Source organism: Spea bombifrons, chromosome 2 (assembly GCF_027358695.1).
Source record: "Spea bombifrons isolate aSpeBom1 chromosome 2, aSpeBom1.2.pri, whole genome shotgun sequence".
NCBI lineage: Eukaryota > Metazoa > Chordata > Amphibia > Anura > Pelobatidae > Spea > Spea bombifrons.
Genome location: NC_071088.1, coordinates 73,627,432 through 73,647,639, shown reverse-complemented (window position 1 = coordinate 73,647,639; position 20,208 = coordinate 73,627,432). Strand labels below are relative to the sequence as shown.

At 41.9% G+C, this 20,208-nt stretch overlaps 1 protein-coding gene and 3 non-coding genes across 5 annotated transcripts; 1 reads left to right on the top strand and 3 right to left on the bottom strand.

Moving 5' to 3' along the window:
* Window positions 1-701: 701 nt before the first annotated feature.
* LOC128481140 (small nucleolar RNA U3) lies at window positions 702-917 on the bottom strand. The gene has a single exon (XR_008350898.1). It is a non-coding gene; the product is annotated as a small nucleolar RNA U3 (small nucleolar RNA).
* A 3,175-nt stretch (window positions 918-4,092) lies between these two features.
* LOC128481145 (small nucleolar RNA U3) lies at window positions 4,093-4,308 on the bottom strand. The gene has a single exon (XR_008350903.1). It is a non-coding gene; the product is annotated as a small nucleolar RNA U3 (small nucleolar RNA).
* A 1,374-nt stretch (window positions 4,309-5,682) lies between these two features.
* On the bottom strand, window positions 5,683-5,898 carry LOC128481142 (small nucleolar RNA U3). The gene has a single exon (XR_008350900.1). It is a non-coding gene; the product is annotated as a small nucleolar RNA U3 (small nucleolar RNA).
* A 4,071-nt stretch (window positions 5,899-9,969) lies between these two features.
* On the top strand, window positions 9,970-16,609 carry TMEM39B (transmembrane protein 39B). Of its 2 annotated transcripts, XM_053457278.1 has the most exons (9): window positions 9,970-10,076; window positions 11,488-11,670; window positions 13,084-13,303; window positions 13,639-13,722; window positions 13,811-13,965; window positions 14,782-15,103; window positions 15,597-15,784; window positions 15,971-16,091; window positions 16,282-16,609. In XM_053457278.1, exons 2-9 carry the CDS (start codon window positions 11,543-11,545, stop codon window positions 16,516-16,518), a joined length of 1,455 nt encoding a protein of 484 aa, XP_053313253.1. In that variant the 5' UTR covers window positions 9,970-10,076; window positions 11,488-11,542; the 3' UTR covers window positions 16,519-16,609. The 2 variants fall into 2 exon arrangements, with proteins under 2 accessions (XP_053313253.1, XP_053313254.1); XM_053457279.1 differs by lacking the exons at window positions 9,970-10,076; window positions 11,488-11,670; window positions 13,084-13,303; window positions 13,639-13,722 and having other exon boundaries at window positions 13,840-13,969.
* The last annotated feature ends 3,599 nt before the right edge of the window (window positions 16,610-20,208 follow it).

The window sequence follows — 20,208 nt, the reverse complement described above, 5'->3', positions numbered from 1 at the left end:
TCATGGGGTAGAGTGACAAACAGGGGGTATAAGGCATTTCTGGGGGCAGAGTGGCAAGCCTGGGGGGAAGACTTGCATAACTGGGGGGGCAGGTTAACAAATAATAAATAAAAACAAATATTTTTGTCAATCATAGCTTTTATTAAATATGAAAAAATAGTTTACATGAATTAATATTTACTAGTTTCCTTTCCTACTTTTTTCCTATAGGGTAGTCTTATAGTCATGCTTTTCCTTTTTTTCCTAAATTAATATTTAGATTTTGGGGGGTCATCTTATAATCAAGCAAATAAGGTAGATACCAAGACTGAAGTCACACACAGTTGTAATGCTCGCAATCATAAACACCCACCCCACTTAATAACGACATGCTATCAATTAAAGCCTTTATATTGAACCATATCTGTCCATTGGATCTCTGCTAGTCCGGCTAATTTACTGCTGAACAAATTCCCCAATACCTCTGTGTTTATCTAAAGTCTTTGTTAATGTGTGAATTGTGCTTTTGTATTTAGAAAAGTCTATGTTAGCTTCATTAATGCCTGAGGAAGAGACCTAACAACTCAGTCTTGAAAGCCCGCAATTAAACTCTCAGTTAGCCAATAAATGGTATCATTTTAACTATGCGTTTCTCCACCTCATAATAATCAGTTTTAACAGTATGAACATTTCATCTATAATTATACTTCATTAAGAGAATAACCATTCAGCTTGTGCATTCCCCCTCCTACTCTTCATGAATAAAGAGAGGAACAATCATCAAAAGTAACAAGCAGCTGTTATAAACAGTACTTGATACCCACTTCATGCTCAGGGGAACACACTGCAGCTCTTCCTCATGGTTACTGAGTTTGACCACTTTCGAGCACATTTCTCCAGTTAAAAACTATAGAAATGATCCCTGAAAGTATAGTCTTAATGATTTCACTGAAGAACAAAAGTGCCAGATATAAGCAACCCTCTTTAACATTACTGTGCCAAACTAAAACTTATGCTAAAACACACTATTACAATGCAGAGTAATTTTCAAAATAGTCTGCAACACAAAGAAATGTTTGTAATGTTTGTATTATGTTTGTTAACAAAGAATTTCTCCAGATTATTAGTCTCTTCAAATTTGCATGGGTGACGCCCCTAACCAATCAAACACAAGGATACACCCTCACTGGAAAAAACATGGTGTCGATTTTCTTTCGCAACAGGGTCGGTCCGACCTAGACCAAATGACACTACAGGAAAAAAATACTCTTTGGTATTAGTCTGCTTTTTTTATTTAGATAGCATTATGTGCATACACTGTTGTTTTTTTCTATTTAAATGTTTATTAATACGAACAAAAAAAAGGTAAACAGGTTGGTGCCTGTTTTTGATATATACAGTGCTATAGGTATTCATAAAATCAGAAAGGTGATAAGCAGCACTGCACCGCAGCGCAGGGCAATACATACAGTACAACTTCAGTTAACGGAAAGCTCAACAATACAGTAGAAGCAGCGTACAATTACAATTCCAGATACGGCACACATAGTTAGCACATTAGTGGAAACAGCATGGGGGAAATGGGGAAGTGAGTGTGAGGTGAAAAGTGGAAGGGGTTGACGAAGATTAGGCTAGTCCTCAGCCTCTACACTGTCCATAAGAGAGTAGTCTCTCAGCAGGCTGTGGATAAGCCTGCGGCAGTCACGGACTGTGACCTGCTCCCTCCTCAACACCCCGGGCTTCCAGTTACCTCGGTCTTAAGACCACAGGACTAAGTTTTACCCTCATCCACCCAGGGCACTGACTTGATCACCACAGGTCTGGCTTAATTCCCTCCAGTTGGTGCTCCCTTACAGATTTGCCCACATCCGAGTAGAACCAGGATATAGTCCAATTGTAAGGGATGGAGCTGTCTCACTTTTCCCACTTGAGGTGCTTCCACAGGGGCAGTAGGAAGAAGCGAGACATGGAGTTTCCAGCAGAGTCCTGCGCACGCAGTTGCACACAAATAAAGTCCTCTGCATGGTGGGGATGTCAGGTACTCCTTTGCCTCCCTTGCAAGGTTCTTAGTACATCACTGCACACTTTACTCTGTCCATTACTCGGTCTGCGCAGACTGGAAATTTGGTTAGGGAGGACAGAGAGAAAGCCGACATCTTAAATGCTTTTTTCTTCTGTTGAAATCAAGGAAGAACCAATGATGGAGCCCCTGCTGGCTAATTTTATCTGGGGCAGGAACCTGTGAAGATCAAGGGGGCCCTGTACCAACATGTCACAATTTTAAAGAGCGTTTCCTGCACTCTGCCAGAGATGGTCCCCTTGTGCACAATCATAAGCATCCTCTCCCACTCCTCAAGGGAAAAAGAGATCCCCAGGTCCCCCTCCCATAGACTAAAGTAATAGGGCTTAGTGAGCATCGCCGGTGTGAGCAGGATGGCATAGAGGGCAGAGAGGAGGTGAGGAGGTTCCTTGTCTGCTAGGCACAGTTGTTCAAATGCGGTAGGGGCGCGAGATCCACCAGCAAGGACACCAGTGGAAGTGAGAAAGTGCTTGATTTGGTGATATAAAAAGACAGTCTGAAAGGGGTTAGTCGCGAGGCCCGTCAGTTCCGGCAACGGCCGAAAGGTGGAGCAACGAGATACATGACAGACCCTAAGTACAGAGACAGAAGGAGGGCAAAGGGACAACAGACGACTGGCATCTCCCCCTGGTGGGAAATCAGGATGCCCCGAAATAGGAAATAAGGGCGAGGGTTCCGTCGAGAGACCGCCAGCTCTCACAGCCCCTTTGAATGCTTTCAGTGTGGGCGTAATTAAGGGGTGAGGCACGAGAGCGACACATCTCTGCGATTCAGAGATCCAGGGGAGAACAGATAGGGGACAACACTTGATCTTAGCCAAAAGGCAGAGAAGCATTGAGAGCCATGTCACAGTTTTTGCTGATGTCACAAAATTAGTTTGAATGAGTATGCCTGATTGAGGGAATTAATCTGTGAATGAATGAATCAGTGTGTGTGTGATAGCATGGATGTGTAAGTGCTGGAACCTAGGCATGATGGGACTGTGATTGTTGTTAACAATCCCACTCCTATCATGCCAAGTCAGCCAGTACATGCTGAAATCTGGCTAGCTGCCCCCTTGTGTATTGCTGCTGCCAGCAGTATGGGGTCTGCACTTACAGCCACCCTGTACCAGCATGTACTGGCTGATTTGGGATGATAGGAGTGTGATTGCTAACAGCAATCTGCTAACAGCAATCACAGTCCCATCATGCCTAGGTTCCAGCATTTACTGGTTGCCTGGGTATAAAAAGAGTGTGTTTGCTGTTAGCAATCACACTCCTATCATGCCAAGTCATATTGTTGATTTTTTTTGTCCAATTGTGGTGTGTTACTTTTAATAAAAGCGTGGTTACACAATAAAATTGGACAAAAAATACAATGCCCAGCCAACCAGTTCATGCTGGAATCTGGGTATGCCTGAGATTGCTGTTAACAATCATGATATATAATTTTTTGTACAATTTTGGTGTGTAACTTACTTTTATTAAAAGTGTGTGGGGGGTCATTTTCAGTTTCGGCTAAGTGAACCCTGGATTTTCGGTTTTGGTCCACAATTTTCATTTTAGTGCATCGCTAAAATAAATAGAACTATTTTATTTTTACTTATCCAGAATCCTGAATTTGTAGTCACAAAACTTTCTAGGCCCCAAAATCAGTTAGAGGAAAAGTAAAGGTTTTGTGTCATTTACTTTATTTTAATCTGCATATTTTATTAAAGGCCATATTTTCTCACAGTGAAAAATGAGTGCGGCCCGCGCACGTATACAATTCTGATGAAGCGGCCCACTGCAGAAAAAACTTGGACGCCCCTGGTCTAGGGTGACCAAGGTATATGAGGACCAGGCTGTCTATGACTCAGTACCCTCGGATACCACAGATCTGGTGGGGGGCAGACAATCTCTCTTCTGACTCTCTCAGCAAGGATCTAATAGCTGCACTCTGAGCACATATGAGATGCCAAAGAAGTAAATAAATGAAAAGCTTAATCCCCCCTTACAAAAGTGTAAGCAGTATCAACAGTTCATCTAAAATTGTACTTCATCAAGAGAATAACCATTCAGCTTGTGCATTCCCCCTCCTACTCTTCATGAATAAAGAGAGGAACAATCATCAAAAGTAACAAGCAGCTGTTATAAACAGTACTTGATACCCACTTCATGCTCAGGGGAACACACCATAGCTCTTCCTCATGGTTACTGAGTTTGACCACTTTTGAGCACATTTCTCCAATTAAGCACTATAGAAATGATCCCTGAAAGTATAGTCTTAATTATTTCATTGAAGAACAAAAGTGCCAGATATAAGCAACCCTCTTTAACATTACTGTGCCAAACTAAAACTTATGCTAAAACACACTATTACAATGCAGAGTAATTTTCAAAATAGTCTGCAACTCAAAGAAATGTTTGTAACGTTTGTATTATGTTTGCTAACAAAGAATTTGTCTGATTAGTCTGTTCACATTTGCATGGGTGACGCCCCTAACCAATCAGACACAAGGATACACCCTCACTGGAAAAAAACTTGTGCTGTCAATTTTCTTCACAGTATTGAAACAGAGGTGGTTCTAGACCAAAATACATTGCTAGCCTGACCGACTTAAATTGCATTTTAGAAATACATTTCACATACAAGGCATTCTGCAATGCAGCATAGAGCACAAATGTGAACAGCTTCATCATGTATATACAGACATATTTGTACAATCCAAATTTTTCACATCATACTCAGTATTCTACTGTGTTGCAGCATAGCACCAACAATCATTTACACACTAGTCTGTAACATATTATAAAGAAGCAACAGTCAAGAAAGCAGTAAAACAAAAAAGGAAACAGTTCCAGGAATGCAAAAACAATGTTGCCTCCCTTGCATGGTTCCTTGTACATCACTGCACACTTTACTCTGTCTATTACTTGGTCTGCGCAGAAGATGACCATGTCATCCATGTAGAGCGAGCACTTTATTTCTTTCTTGTCTCTGCCTGTTGCGCTGATTCCTCTTATCTCTGCTCTTATCTTAGCTCTCTCCACCTAATGTATCGGTTTGTCTTAGTCTGTCAATTCTTGTCTTGTCATACCCCTTGAATGTATGTATTGTATTAAGCGCTGTGTAAACTGTTGGCGCTATATAAATAAAAGATTATAATAATAATAATTAACTCCGTCTGATGCATTCGGCAAAGAGCTCTATATAACAGACAAAAAGAGGTGAAAGGGAGCAGCCTTGTCCGACCCCAGAGAGAACTGGGAAGGGGTCAGTCTTCCAGGTGTTCACCAGCACTGAGCTGCAAATATCAAGGTACATCAGGTTAGCATAGGAATAGAACATCTCCCCCAGCCCAAACCTCCACAGTACCTGTCCCATAAAACCATTAGACAGCTGATCGAATGCCTTCTCTTGGTCTAGGGTGACCAGAGCAGACGAGGACCAGGCAGTCTGTGACTCAGTACCGTCGGATGCCACAGATCTGGTGGGGACAGACAATCTGTCTTTTGACTTTCTCAGTAGGGATCTTATAGCTGCATTCCGAACACATCTGAGATGCCAAAGACATAAATAAATGAAAAGCTTAATCCCCCCTTGCAAAAATGTAAGCAGTATCAACAGTTCATCTATAATTATACTTCTTTAAGAGAATAACCATTCAGCTTGTGTATTCCCCCTCCTACTCCTCATGAATAAAGAGAGGAACAATCATCAAAAGTAACAAGCAGCTGTTATAAACAGTACTTGATACCCACTTCATGCTCAGGGGAACACACTGCAGCTCTTCCTCATGGTTACTGAGTTTGACCACTTTCGAGCACATTTCTCCAGTTAAGAACTATAGAAATGATCCCTGAAAGTATAGTCTTAATGAATTCACTGACGAACAAAAGTGCCAGATATAAGGAACCATCTTTAAAATTACTGTGCCAAAGTAAAACTTATGCTAAAACACACTATTACAATGCAGAGTAATTTTCAAAATGGTCTGCAATACAAAGGAATGTTTGTAACGTTTGTATTATGTTTGTTAACAAAGAATTTGCCCAGATTATTAGTCTGTTGACATTTGCATGGGTGACGCCCCTAACCAATCAGACACAAGGATACACCCTCACTGGAAAAAACTTGTGGTATCAATTTTCTTCACAGTATTGGAACAGAGTTGGTTCTAGACCAGACCTGGGCAAAGCACGGCCCGCGGGCCACATCCGGCCCGCTGAATAGCTCGGACCGGCCCGCAAAGAGTGTCCTGGTGACTCACCAATGAGTCCGGTGTCCCCCCCCGCCCCGGTCACTTACCTTAAACTCCTGTGTTGGAAGGATCGCCGGCGTCTGACGTCATATGCCGGCGCCCAGCGTAAAGCGCCGGCACCCGAGACAAACGCCTCACGCTTCCAACACAGGAGTTTAAGGTAAGTGACCGGGGCGGGGGGGGAGATCCTGAGAAGGGGGGGTTAGGGAGTTAGAGGGGAGATACTGAGAAGGGGGGGTTAGGGAGTTAGAGGGGAGATACTGAGAAGGGGGGTTAGGGAGGGAGGTCTTACTGTGTGTGTGTCTTACTGTGTGTGTGTGTGTGTATCTTACTGTGTCTGTGTGTGTCTCACTGTGTCTGTGTGTGTCTCACTGTGTCTGTGTGTGTCTTACTGTGTCTGTGTGTGTCTTACTGTGTCTGTGTGTGTCTTACTGTGTCTGTGTGTGTCTTACTGTGTCTGTGTGTGTCTTACTGTGTCTGTGTGTGTCTTACTGTGTCTGTGTGTGTCTCACTGTGTCTGTGTGTATCTTACTGTGTCTGTGTGTGTCTCACTGTGTCTGTGTGTGTCTTACTGTGTCTGTGTGTGTCTCACTGTGTCTGTGTGTGTCTTACTGTGTCTGTGTGTGTCTTACTGTGTCTGTGTGTGTCTTACTGCGTGTGTCTTACTGTGTTCATAGCTTATTCAGTTATTGTAATAAATATTTTAGCCCATTTTTTAGCTCAAAATATTTTTTCCTTTTTTTTCTCCTCTAAAATCTAGGTGCGTCTTATCAGCAGGTGCGTCTTATAGAGCGAAAAATACGGTATGCACTCCGAAGCCTTGTTCATTTTGTTCACTTCTGTGCTGTGCTAATAGTTATTCAGGCCTTACTTATTCAAGCACCTCTACCAATGACGTAGGCTTGAATAACTTTATTAAACAGCACATAAGTTAACAAAATGGACAAGGCTTCGGAGTTTGTAGTTTGTAGAGGTCTGGCCCTCTAAAACCATTCCAATTTCTCATGTGGCCCCATGGGAAAATTAATTGCCCACCCCTGTTCTAGACCAAAAGACATTTCTAGCCTGACTGACTTAAGCTGTATGTTAGAAATGCATTTCACATACAAGGCATTCTGCAATGCAGCATAGAGCACAAATGTGAACAGCTTCATCATGTATATACAGACATATTTGCACAATCAAAATCTTTCACATCATACTCAGTATTCCACTGTGTTGCAGAATAGCACCAACAATCATTTACACACTAGTATGTAACATATTATAAAGAAGCAACAGTCAAGAAAGCAGTAAAACAAAAAAGGAAACAGTTCCAGGAGTGCAAAAACGATGTAGTAATATGGCAGGAGTGACAACTGAGGTTAAGGAGTTCAGAAGAGTGGTGTTATGTAAGTCTTCATTTTTGAGACTGTGATGGAATGGTGGAGTAACCTTTAAGCAAGCGGAGTATCAACCTGCAACTGTCTCACAGAGTTTGATGGAATTTTATTCAAGTACTGAACATAGATTACATAGAAGGGAAACTGAGATGCAGCACAGAACACAAACATCAACAGCTTAACCAAATATAACCAATAATAGCATGTGTGTACTGTCTATACAATTGCATACCTAAAAAAGCTACCAAAATCACATCATACAGTTTAAAAACATTTAACAGTCCCAGGGGCACAGATATAGAGGCATTGTGGCTGGAATAACACCTGAGAATGGAAATGAGGGTGGAGAATGGGGGTTACAACAGAAATGCCAAGTGTTCAAGGGATGGGGATGAGGAGGGCAAGGACTGGGGATTAATCCTCCTTGGGATTGTCAATGACGGTGTAGTCTCTTAGCAAGCTGATACTCAGCCTGTAACAGTCTTGGACAGTGATCTGTTCCCTACCCAGGATCAGGTGATTCCAACAAACCACAAAGCATCTTTAATACAACACATTAGGCAGCACTCTTCTATGGCACCCTCTTTGTGAGTTCCTAGAATAAATCCATACAAAACAGAGTGGTAGTAGTGGAACTTCCTCTCCACAGAGTATTTGAGTTCAATTTCCAAAGATCCCAACCAAGCCTGTGCAAAAGAACAAATTAAGTCTCTTCCACTACGATGCACTGTGGGCAGTGTCTGTATCTGCACAGCTCCCTAGCATTCATGAATGTCCTTAAGGGGAGGCATCCCTGGGTGGCTGTCCATGCGACGTCCTTGTTTCTTTTGGTCACCCTGCTTGATGCCACATTAGTCCAATCTCTACTGTGCCATCAAAAAACCCTGGAATCAGCACCATGATGTCCTTGGCTCTGATGAGTTTATAGATTACTCTAGGTGACCCCAAGGTTTTTTTTCACTCTCTCTAGTTGCTTTTCCCTCAAAAACCTTATAACATCCAGATAAAACTAGGGTATGTTTCAGTTGTGAGGGATGGGGATGTCCCTTTTCAGACTCCTCCAGAGGGGAAGCAGGTAAAAGCGGGACATAGCGTTCCCCACAAACCCACTGACATTATTTCTCACTGTCCTACACTCAGTTGCAAACAAAAGAGACCATTAGGAGAAGCTATTTGACTTTATTGAGTCTTACCTTCCCAGCACTTCAAGGCCTCACCATCTCAGCCAAATCAGACCCCAATGCCCAAAGCGATGGTGAATTGCTCGCATTACATGCAACAAATGTAAAATACCTCTTTTCAACCAACTCCGCTACAATTAACTCCCAACAAGAAGCACTTATAGAAACATGTCCTGTCCTTATGAGGTTGTCATCGCTTAGACACCACAATGGATCACCAGACTCACCTGACACATTCTTTGATCTCTGAAATGATAGCCAAGGATACCAGACTATGCTGTTTCTAACTCCATGTTGTTTGGCCCCTACGCTCCTGCACCACTTATCTCTCCATTTTTCATACAATGTTGTAGGTTTGTAAACAAATGCATGAGGAAGTATTTGATGAGTAGATGAAAGGTACCGGTAACAGGATCTCTCCCTGTAAGTAAAGCCTAGCCTACCAAACGTACAAGGTTTGGATTTAGTTGACTATTACGAGCCCTGGTTAATTTCGACCTATTGCAACAGGGGGCAGTAAAACGCGGATCTCGATTTAGGGAACTACAACTCCCATAAATCTTTGCCAACCCAATCCGGAAGTGGCTCCTGGAGGTTTATGGGCATTGGAGTTTAATTGTGCAGTGATTTTCACTTGAGGTTTTAAAACATCATCAACACTGATGATTCATTTGGCAAAATACTACAAAAACAAAGAGTACAATCCAGGTTATAACCGGCCCGCTCACACACTGCCCCCCTCTTCATGCTGACTCCAAGTGTTCGCAAAACGTTATTGTCGTTTACAGACTACAGAACGTTCTGCTAAAAGGGAATTATACGCACCCCTGCTCACTGTTTTTTACCAGTGCAAACCCCTACAAATATTTTCACATCATGCGCCTATTTACTACGGCCTTATCTGTGACAGGTCTATTTTGGTTAAACGTTGTTTGGTACACCAAGGGGCGTGTTCCTTTGAGTTCTAAGCATATGAGACACAAAACGACATCCCTTTCCCGTCTCCTTTACGGTAACTCGGAAATAAAGCGCCAAAACTCAACAAATGTCAAATGTGGGTGTTTGCTCTAATGCTTAGCGCAATATGCACGCCTCTGACTTCGCGCATGCTTAGCGCATGCGTCTGACTTCATCACGTTGATTTTGCGTCCTGACCCCTGAGCCTTAGCTTCCTTACGCGCGCACCCGAGCTTCTTTAACACAGAGCGCGCTCACGTCGGGCAGCAGTGGTGAGTGTGGGAGGGTAGGGGCTAACATTGCTTGTTATACTTATGAGGGGAGCATGAGGTAGCCTCGTTATGCTGTAATGTTCGCGGTGTGCTTGTCTGTTGTAATATTTCTGCGGGGGGGGGCTTATTATCCGATGCTGTATTCAATTTCTTCGTTTCTGTGATCAGTAATATACCCAACTGTGTTATTCTGTCCCCTTTAGCGCACCTACAGTTTTTGCACTTGTTTTTCATAATGCTGCAGTTATATACTTTGTTGGTGCTCTTCTGCGTACATTTTTGTTCTTATATTTCTTAATACTTCACCATTGGAAGCCTGTTTTGTTGATGCCCCTCTTGTAAAATAATGGTGCCCCCTTCTGGATTTTCTTGCCATAACCTCATCTAGGTCTAAATCCTGACACATCCTTTCTGCTGGTTTGTAATGTGTGTGTAATATATATATATATATATATATATATATATATATATATATATTACACACACCCTTATTCAACCCTTCTTCATAACCAAAAATTAATATATTAAAATTTATTTAGTATTATTATAACATTGAACTGAGGGAGAAAGCATGTAGTAACGGTAGCAATTTGCTTCTTCGCTCCAGCTGCCATATGCATCTTAATGTATATGATAGATAAGCGGCCGTTAAATTACCATTTGCCTCCCAAATTGTACGGAAGGATTCAGCGGAATTCCCTTATGCATTTGCTTCCTTCCCCACCCCCCCACTTCTTGGCTTGCTGGTGCGTATTTTGCAGCATACTCATCATGACACTGCTCTGGTGCTGAGTTGCAAGAGTTCCAGGGGGTCTGATGAGACCCCCCCACCCCTTGTTCATGCACGGAAAGCACTCCCCCTTGATTGAGATTACTGTATGTGCGTTGCATGCAAGGCGTGTAGAAACATTAGCAAGTATATACAGTGATAGCATGTGTGTGCTGTTAATAACGAGACAACACACACAAAACAGACAGTCATGCAACGAACCGACGCTACAGTAATCACATCGTAAATTAAAAACACACACGCACAAATGAAGTAAAAGGGGCGCAGAAATGGTGGCCTTGCGGCCATCTGCAGTCCAAAGGAATATGGCAAAAGTGTAAGAGCTGAAGGGGTCAGGAAAGTTATTTGAAACGGGTTGCTTTTTGCCAGTGTCTGCTTTAGGCAGCTGTGGCTGGCATGAAAAAGCGAGGAGGGACAATGTGCTGTGGCTCTTTCTTAAGAAACGCAATGTTATTTTTTCGGGTTAAGGAATGCGCATTTAAGAACTTACGAAGTACCCGAGTATATTCGTTTTTCATTGACAGCCCAATGATGTATTGATTTACTTCAGGTTCTGTCATTTTAATCTCTATCATTGTAATTTTTTGCTTATGTCATTCTTTCCCCTAATGAACTATACAGCATGTGAATTTGTCTTCCATGTCAAACTGTGACCGGGAGAGTAATTGACTCAGACATGGCGGGAGGACGCCGGGGGCCAAACCGGACGTCCTACTGCCGGACTAACTTTTGTGAGCCAGGGTCTTCAGGGGGTCCAGCCCATGGAGGAAATTCTGCTGTCGGTGGAGTGAGATCCAGAGCCAGGTACAGTATAAGTGGTGAAGCTTCATAGTAAGCTCAATCCTATGCTAAATGCTTATTATATGGTAATAATATTTACATTTAAATATAAGTTATAAGACGACCCCCCAAATCTGAATATTAATTTAGGAAAAAAAGAAAAAGCCTTAATATAATGCCTTTGGACCATATGTATTTGCATCTGATTTTGTTATCACAATATCAAGATCATTTATCTTTAGATCATGTAGCTACCACAGTGCACTGCAGGATTTTAGGACCTCATCAATTAACTGATACCAACGGAGAAGACACTGTATCAAAATTGTCCAACTTGTGTCTAGAAAAAGAACAATGTACACAAAAGAAAAGAGCAAATGATTCTTGCATATTTGTTCGATTACAAGATGACCCCCCAAATCTGAATATTAATTTAGGAAAAAAAGAAAAAGCCTGAATATATGCCGACCCTATAGGAAAAAAGTTTTACCAGTAAATGTTAATTCATCTAAACTATTTTTTTTTAATAAAAGTTAGGATTGAGAGAAATATTTTGGTTTTAGTTCCTTCTATTTTCCAACCTGCCCCCCAGTTATGCACATCTGCCCTAGAAATGCCCCATGATATGCCTTTTAACCCTCTAAATGCCACTGTGCCCCATGATATGCCCTTTAACCCTATATGCCACTGTGCCCCATGATATGCCTTTTGACCCCCTATGTGCCAGTCTGCCTCCAGAAATGCCCTAAATCCCAAATGTCACTCTGGCATTAAGTGGGTTAAAAGACAAATTATGGGGCAGAGTGGCATATAGGGAGGTTTAAGGCATTTCAGGAGGCAGAGTGGCGTATGGAGCGTTAAAAAGGCATTTCTGGAGGCAGAGTGGCATTAAGGGGGTTAAAAGGTATTTCATAGAACACTCTGCCTCCAGAAATGCCTTATGCCCCCCATTTAACACTCCCCTGCCCCCCCCCCAAACTTACCGGTGCGTCTGACTCCCCTGTCATGTAGCCGGGGCAGTGTGTAGATGTCTACACTTATGCTGCAGCCGGCTAGCAGTGGGGGTTGTCTGCGTCCATCGCGCAGACCTTCCCCGACTATCAGAGAGAATTCCCCGCACCGGTGCCGGGAACTCTGATCTCTGACCTGATAGCTAAGGCCTGCTGAGATTGCTGTAGTTATGGACACAATAATTGTTATAGCAATATGATCATTTCAAATGTTTTCCCTTCAGATGGGCACAGAGCACCGGTTAGCTTAAGCCTGGCCATGGAGAAAAGTTTGCATGTTAGATGATATGCAATTGTATACAAAAGATTCATATGTCTATTAGAAATATATGTGAAGAGATTTATTTTTTAAATGTGCTATTTAATATCTACATTTCTGTCATGATATCTCAAGTACACGACACAATGTATCCTCTCCTCTGCACAGGAGTAGCTCCAGCACTGGTATGTCCAGTCCCCCTCTGGCAGCTCAGACTGTGGTGCCACTGCGACATTGCAAGATACCTGAGCTTCCTGCCGACCGTCACCTCCTTTTTGAGCTGCAGCTTTTTTTCTGTCACCTTATCGCCTTGTTCGTGCACTACATAAACATCTACAAGACTGTCTGGTGGTATCCATCTACCCACCCTCCATCACACACTTCTCTGGTGAGCATTGGTCACTGGGCACAGTGGAAGGGTAACAACTGGATCCTGTAATTATGTCCATGTTCAGTATGGCAAGAGACATCAGGGATGTGTTTGATTAGTTCAAGATGCAGACACTGCTTCATCAGTCAGGCATTGACAATGTATTCTGTTTGTTGTGCATATGGCTTTGTAGTGTTTATCTTCTTCTCTGTTGCCAAATAAGTAGGGGCGTTCTTGCCTTCCATGTCATGTAGCATATTTTGTATAGCAGCTTCTTTGTTCCTTAGCGTGCTACATCAGGATTCTGTTCCTGATTGGTGTTTTATAATGGATATGTTTTGTAACTCCTGCAGAATTTCCACCTAATTGATTTTAATGTGCTGACCCTTACAACCATTGTGCTAGCGAGGAGATTGATTGGAGCAATTGTAAGGGAGGTGAGTATGTAATTATGCAATGTGATCATATGTGTATTTAGTGGTTTTATTTTATTTATCAGTTGACCTCTTTCTTTTGTTTATGTAGGCCTCTCAAGGAGGAAAGTCTTCCCTACCGCACTCTCTGCTGCTAGTAGCTACACGGTTCGCAGTGCTTACCGGAACAGGCTGGAGTCTGTGTCGCTCCATTATTCTTCTTTTCAGGACACACTCCTTCCTCAATTTGCTTTTCCTGTGCTACCCGTGAGTGAGTGAGAGAACAGGCAGACCGACATCACATATTCTGTCAGAAACTTGTGACCACTTACAAGTACTAAACAAATGAGTTTAGACATTGTAAACCAAAATATCAAATAACCTTATTTAAGGTTATAATTAGTTATATTATATAAGTGTAATAAGGGACAGATTTGAAATCAATACAACCCAGTGTGTCTGTAATTTAAAGCTATATAGTGTTTTGTCTTGTTTTTAGTTTTTTAGTCCTTTAGACATAGCCCAATAACGTGATCTCTCACTGTTGCTGAGCTCCAACTCCCATGATTTTCAGTCTGACCCTCCAAAAGCTAATTGAAAACCATGGGACGCCATGTAAAGCAAAAAAGGTTATCGGAGCTAAGAATCGGTGCAATAGTCACATACTGGTTGTTAAATATGACGCCATCAAACATAAAAAGATAGAATCTGATGGCAGACAAGAACCATTCGGCCCATCTTATCTGCCCTTTTTTTTTCTGATGTAAGGACTTCAGGATAGCTTTAAGCATATCTCATGCATGTTTAAATTCCCTCACGTTATTAGCCTCTACCACCTCTGATAGGAGGCCATTTCATTTATCGACCACTCTAAAATTAAACTTCCTCACATTACATCTAAACTTCTGACCCTCTAGTTTTAGATTATGAACTCTTGTTCTAACATTTCCCCCTTTTATAAACTTTTTTTGTTAAATTCCTTTAGTATTTTTGATCTTAAATAATGCCATTTTTATTCTTTCTTATGGAAAATAACTCTGTTAGGATTGGTTGGTGACTTCTGTAACTCCTTATGTCCCTCAGGTTTGGTATGTACATTCCTTTCCTGCAGCTAGGCTATGATTTTCGGCGATCAAATCTTTTTTCCCCTGTGCCTGGTTCCCGTGTTAGTGGAGAAGTGGAGCGGGGAGGACGAGATTACTTTACAATTCTGCAGCACATGTGGAGGTTACACATGCCGAACACAGACCCACTCCCCACACACGCGTGCTGCCTTTCTCCTGATCTGATCCGCAGCGAGGTACACTACCTGAAGCTGGACTTCAACTGGCGTGTACGGGAAGTGCTGCTCAGCTCCATGCTGTCTGCCTACTATGTGGCGTTTGTGCCTGTTTGGTTTGTAAAGGTAATCATTAATATGATTTTATGAGCATTCCACTGTCACTGTGGCTGAGAAACATGCATGAACATTGGCTGGGACTAAGCAATAACTAGTTGTGATAGTGAACATACTGTTAAGGGTGTTTTTTATGCCAAATAAACGGATCTATGGTTGTGGAAGAGTTGACCACTACTAAATTAACTTTTTCTTTTCCAAGTGAATAACTGGATGTGTAAAATTTGTGGAGAGCCCTGTTTAATAGAGCTTACATTCTGAAGAGGATTTTGTATCAAATGATATCTGCATGCCTTACCTGCACTGTGTTCTGTGATATGGTTCTCTTTTGTAGATATGACTGTGTTGCTCTGTATGTTGTTTTCTTAATGGTTTTTGATCTGTAGGTTGCTATCTTCGTATGTAATGATTTATCTTATCTTCCCTCCCCTCTCTAATCCTTCCTGTGATTCATCTATATATATCTGACCTCCTCTTTGTACCTCTTATGTATCATGACCAGAGCACACAATATTATGATAAGCGGTGGTCCTGTGAACTGTTTCTGCAAGTATCCCTGAGCACCTCAGTCATTCTTACCCAGCACCTCCTGCCTGCACGGTATTGTGATCTGTTACACAAGGCCGCAGCTCACTTAGGCTGCTGGCAGAAGGTGGACCCAGCCCTCTGCTCCAATGTGCTGCAGCACTCGTAAGTTCATTTACCCATTCTGTACAAATACAAAATGCAGATGTGTGCTCTTCATATGACTTGATACCTTAGTAATCCAAACCTTTTTAATATTTAGTTGAAAACATCCACGCAGATGCCCTCATGTGGGTGCAGTCAAAAACCTTACAAGCTTTGAGTCATTTAATGACGGTTTATGTCTGACAGGTGGATGGAGGAGTGCATGTGGCCACAGGGAGTCCTGGTTAAATACAACAAGAATGTCTACAAAGCAGTTGGCCATTACAATGTGGCCGTTCCCGCTGATGTTTCGCACTTCCGCTTTCATGTGAGTATTGAGAAAAGAAGTACATGATCATGTCCCTTACATATTGGGTGTTTTTTTGTTTTTTTACAAAACAATTCTTACATCATAGTTTGAAAAGTGGTCTTAGCACCATTTTTTATACTGTATATTGTTTAATAATTGTAATTGTACACTAGTGTGATAAATGATTTAATGTATTTCTCCCGTTTAGTTTTTTTTCAGTAAACCTTTGCGTGTCTTGAACATTTTAACAGCCCTGGAGGGAGTTCTAATCTTTTACCAGCTCTACTCGCTTCTGTCCTCAGAGAAGTGGCACCATACCATCTCCTTAGCTCTGATTCTTTTCAGTAATTACTATGCCTTTTTTAAACTGCTACGTGACCGTATCGTGCTGGGGAAAGCATATTCCTACACTGGTGTCTCAGATACTGAACAGAAACTGAACTGACAACTCCCACTGCACCAGAGCTCTGTATTTTTGTTACAAATGCTTTGTTTCTTTGTGTAATTAAAAGAAAGAGCTTATTTTTTTACTATGATATTCTGTGTAGTCTTTATTTTGTAGGCTAGATGAGCTTAAGACTTCAAAGAAAATGCTTTCATATCTTCTAAAGTTCACATAAATACCATTTATATTCTTGATGTACCGAAGATTTTGGAAGAATCTGTTCCAGTACATAAATCAAATCAAATCTCGGGGACCTCCTCATGTAACATTTCCTGGGAGATTGCACTTAATTAAAATGATAGCATTTCCCAAACTCTTATAAGTTCTTCCCCTTCTACTAGATGCTAAGATTTTTGATTTGGAACAACAATTTAGCCTCCATATTAACTCATCAGCTTTGCTGTACACTCCTTTTCCTTACTTTCTAAGGAGGTTGTTGATAATCACTTTCAGTACTCCACAGTTAAAGCCTGGGATATTACTTAATTAAAAATTAAATTGTATGTTTTATACAAAACATGCCATTTTTACACAATCCTAATATCACTAAGGTTTGGCTAGCCACCCATTTACAGAGTGAGAGGGAGTGGGATCCAGCTCTTGGTGTATCTGGTTGATTTAACCAATAAAAAATTTCTCATTTACCAGCAAGGCAAAACGCCCCTCTCTAAACATACGATGGCTTGGATATCTACAGCTACAGTGATATGCCTGTTCTGTTAGAACATATTTTCCAGAGACTGGCAGAATGATATAGATTCCTTCATCATACGTGACTGGGGATCCTCACGTTCAGTGCTACCTTCTAGCCAGGGTGACAGTGGAGGACATTGCTAAGCAGTTCCCAAATATCTACAGCATCCTCATAGTCATACTGAATATTATTACCCTAAATGCCAATTTCATATGGGTCTTAGACAATATAGTTTGTACCCAAAATGCATAAGCGACTGAACGGCAACCTTAAGGGATTTGAAACAAGTTATTTTAATTGTTATTTCATCTGTTAGACGAAGTGCCTCATGCTTCCAGAAAACAAATTGTAAAAATTGTGAACAAGGCACTCCCTTCCAGCCCCTTCCTTTCCTCCTACATCGAAGTCTTAAAAGGGCCACGTTTTCTACAGTCCTCCTGAAGAGGGACCCACTGAAGTCTTCAAGTGGGAGGACGGTGGCCAAAAGGCTCAGCCCATCCCACCACACACCAAAAAAAAACAGATCTAAGAAGACCTGCTGTCCGCTATGGCATTTTGCAGTCACCTAAAATTAAGTGTCAAAAATACATTTAAAACCACACATGCACAAAAACTTAAGTGAAACTGGCGTCTTAAAAATTCTCCACCCATCAGCCATAGGATAGGGTATTAAGTAAGGAGTGAATACAAAAAAAGTGCAAAAGTGTTGTACAGCGCTCTTACTGGCACAGTGTGTAGTGCAAAACCAGTTCCCCTGCACCGTTACACCACTGTTAGCACCCTGGCTGACCAAACCAGGGGGCTCTGTAAGCACCTTGGGGTTCAAGGAAACCCACTCAGCCTTAAGGCCAGTGGATCAAGCGTCAAGCTTTCCATCTCTCCCAGGTACTTGATTTTAGATGGATTAAGCCAAAAAAATTCTCGCACCTGGTCATTGTACATTAGATCATTAGGCTCCTCATTAAGGATGCAAATACGCAATAAGTGGTTATTAACCCATTGTAGAGATTGGGAACCACACCCAACTGAACCAAGCTCACGCACCATCCCTACCAGGGCCATCAACACAGGACAAAAGGGCAGTTGCCCCCACCCCAGCCAGTGTTTTACCAGCTTCAGCCCTTAGAAGCCTCTCGTGGCATAAGTAAAATACAGGCAATGCAAGGCTGGTGTTTATGCAGCAGCAGCAGAATTCCTCAAAAGGGCAGAGCTCCTTCTTGAGCTGCTAGCTCTCTGTTTTGACGTGACCCTTCCTTCCATTCCTGCTCCCTGGTATGTGCTTCACCCCCTTTTGCATCTCCTAGAGAGCCTAGCTCTGCTGAAAGTAAAAGGAAGGAGGGAGTGAGTGTGATGGCTGAGTATGAAAGGCCTGATGTTTGAAGGCTGCGTGTGATAGGAGTGAGGTGTGATGTGTGGTGGCTAGGGGTAGTTGACAGATGTGAAGGCTGGGTGTCATATAAGTTGTATGTTATTGGTGTGAGGTGTGATTAGAGAGATGATATGGTAGGTATGATGGAATGAGTTGTAATGTGTGAAGAACAAAGAAAGGAAGAGATAAAGGGAGAAGAAAGAATAAAAAGAGGGAGAGAGAAGGAAGAGATGAAAGAGGTGGTGATAGAAGAAAAGGAGTGTCAAAAGGGATAGAATAGAAAGAAAGGGAAATGCAGAAGAAAGAAAAACGAGGGAAAGAAGAAGTTGTGTAAAAAAAGAGAGACAAAAGAAAGAAGTGGACAAAAAAAGGACACAGAAGAAACAAGAAGATGCAAGAGAAGCTGCGGAGCTGCGGGAAGGGAGACATTAAGAGTGTGAGAAAGCATGAGCAAGAGTGAGTGGGTGTGTAGGAGCGAGTGAGAGTAAGAGAGAATGCTGCACGAATAACCCGAGGATGGACGGAACGGGGTATGACAATGGTCCAAGGGCTGGGGATCAGGAAAGTAAGGACTGGGGATTAATCCTTTTGTAGAGCGAGGTCTTTATCTCTGTCCTCTCTGTTTCTTCTGGCATGGAGATTCCTCTTATCTCAGGATTCTGAAAAAACAAAAGTGAAAGATGGCAGCTTATCAGAACCCAGATCAAGCTGGGAATGGGTCAGTTTTCCAGCCATTACAGAACCAGACTATAAACATTTTAGTACATTAGGTCAACATTATAGCAGAACATCTCCCTTAAACCAAACCTACACAGGACTCTTACCTATAAACTTGCGGGACAAAGGATTAAATGTTTTCTATTGGTCAATGCTGGCCAGTGCAGCTTGGACCTTGCGATCCTTGATGTAATAGATTGTGTCCCTGATAAAGGCTGGACTGTCTACTATCATGCGGCCAAGAATGACACAGGTCTGGTTGGGGTGGACAAGCTGCATGATCGACTGCAACCTGCTTGGGGTCCTACTCTTCCTGAGGTATTTAGGGGAAGAATGCAGCTCCTTGAGGGTAAAAGAGGCATTCAGGTTTACTTTCCTACATTTGTTCTGGCAGTGCCATTTTACACAGGTGTGCTGGGATCCCTGTCAAATTAACGCAAAGGCCCTGGAAAGAAAGTCCATCTCCTACCATTCAATGCAGTATAGACTTTTTCCAGGAACTCACACCCAGGTTACCATCGAAGAAATGTAATGTACTGAGTTAGAGACACTTTGTGGTTTTATTCCTGCTGCAATACCACTTTTTTTACCCATGGAACTGTGTAATGTCTTTGCTTTTTGTTTCATCTTTGTACTGTTTGATATCAATGCATGGTTGTGTCAGGTGTACCGTTTCAATTATGGACTGTACAAATATGCTGTGACTGTAACTGCTCACTTGGGCTGTTGATGGTTGTGCTTCTGCGCTAGATCGCAGTCTACCTTGCGTATATATATATATATATATATATATATGTATATATATATATATATATATATATATATATATGTTATGTCCTTGAATAAACTCAAACTAGTGTAAGAAATAGGACACTTTAAGAAAAAACTTAAGATTGTGACATTGTTTTTA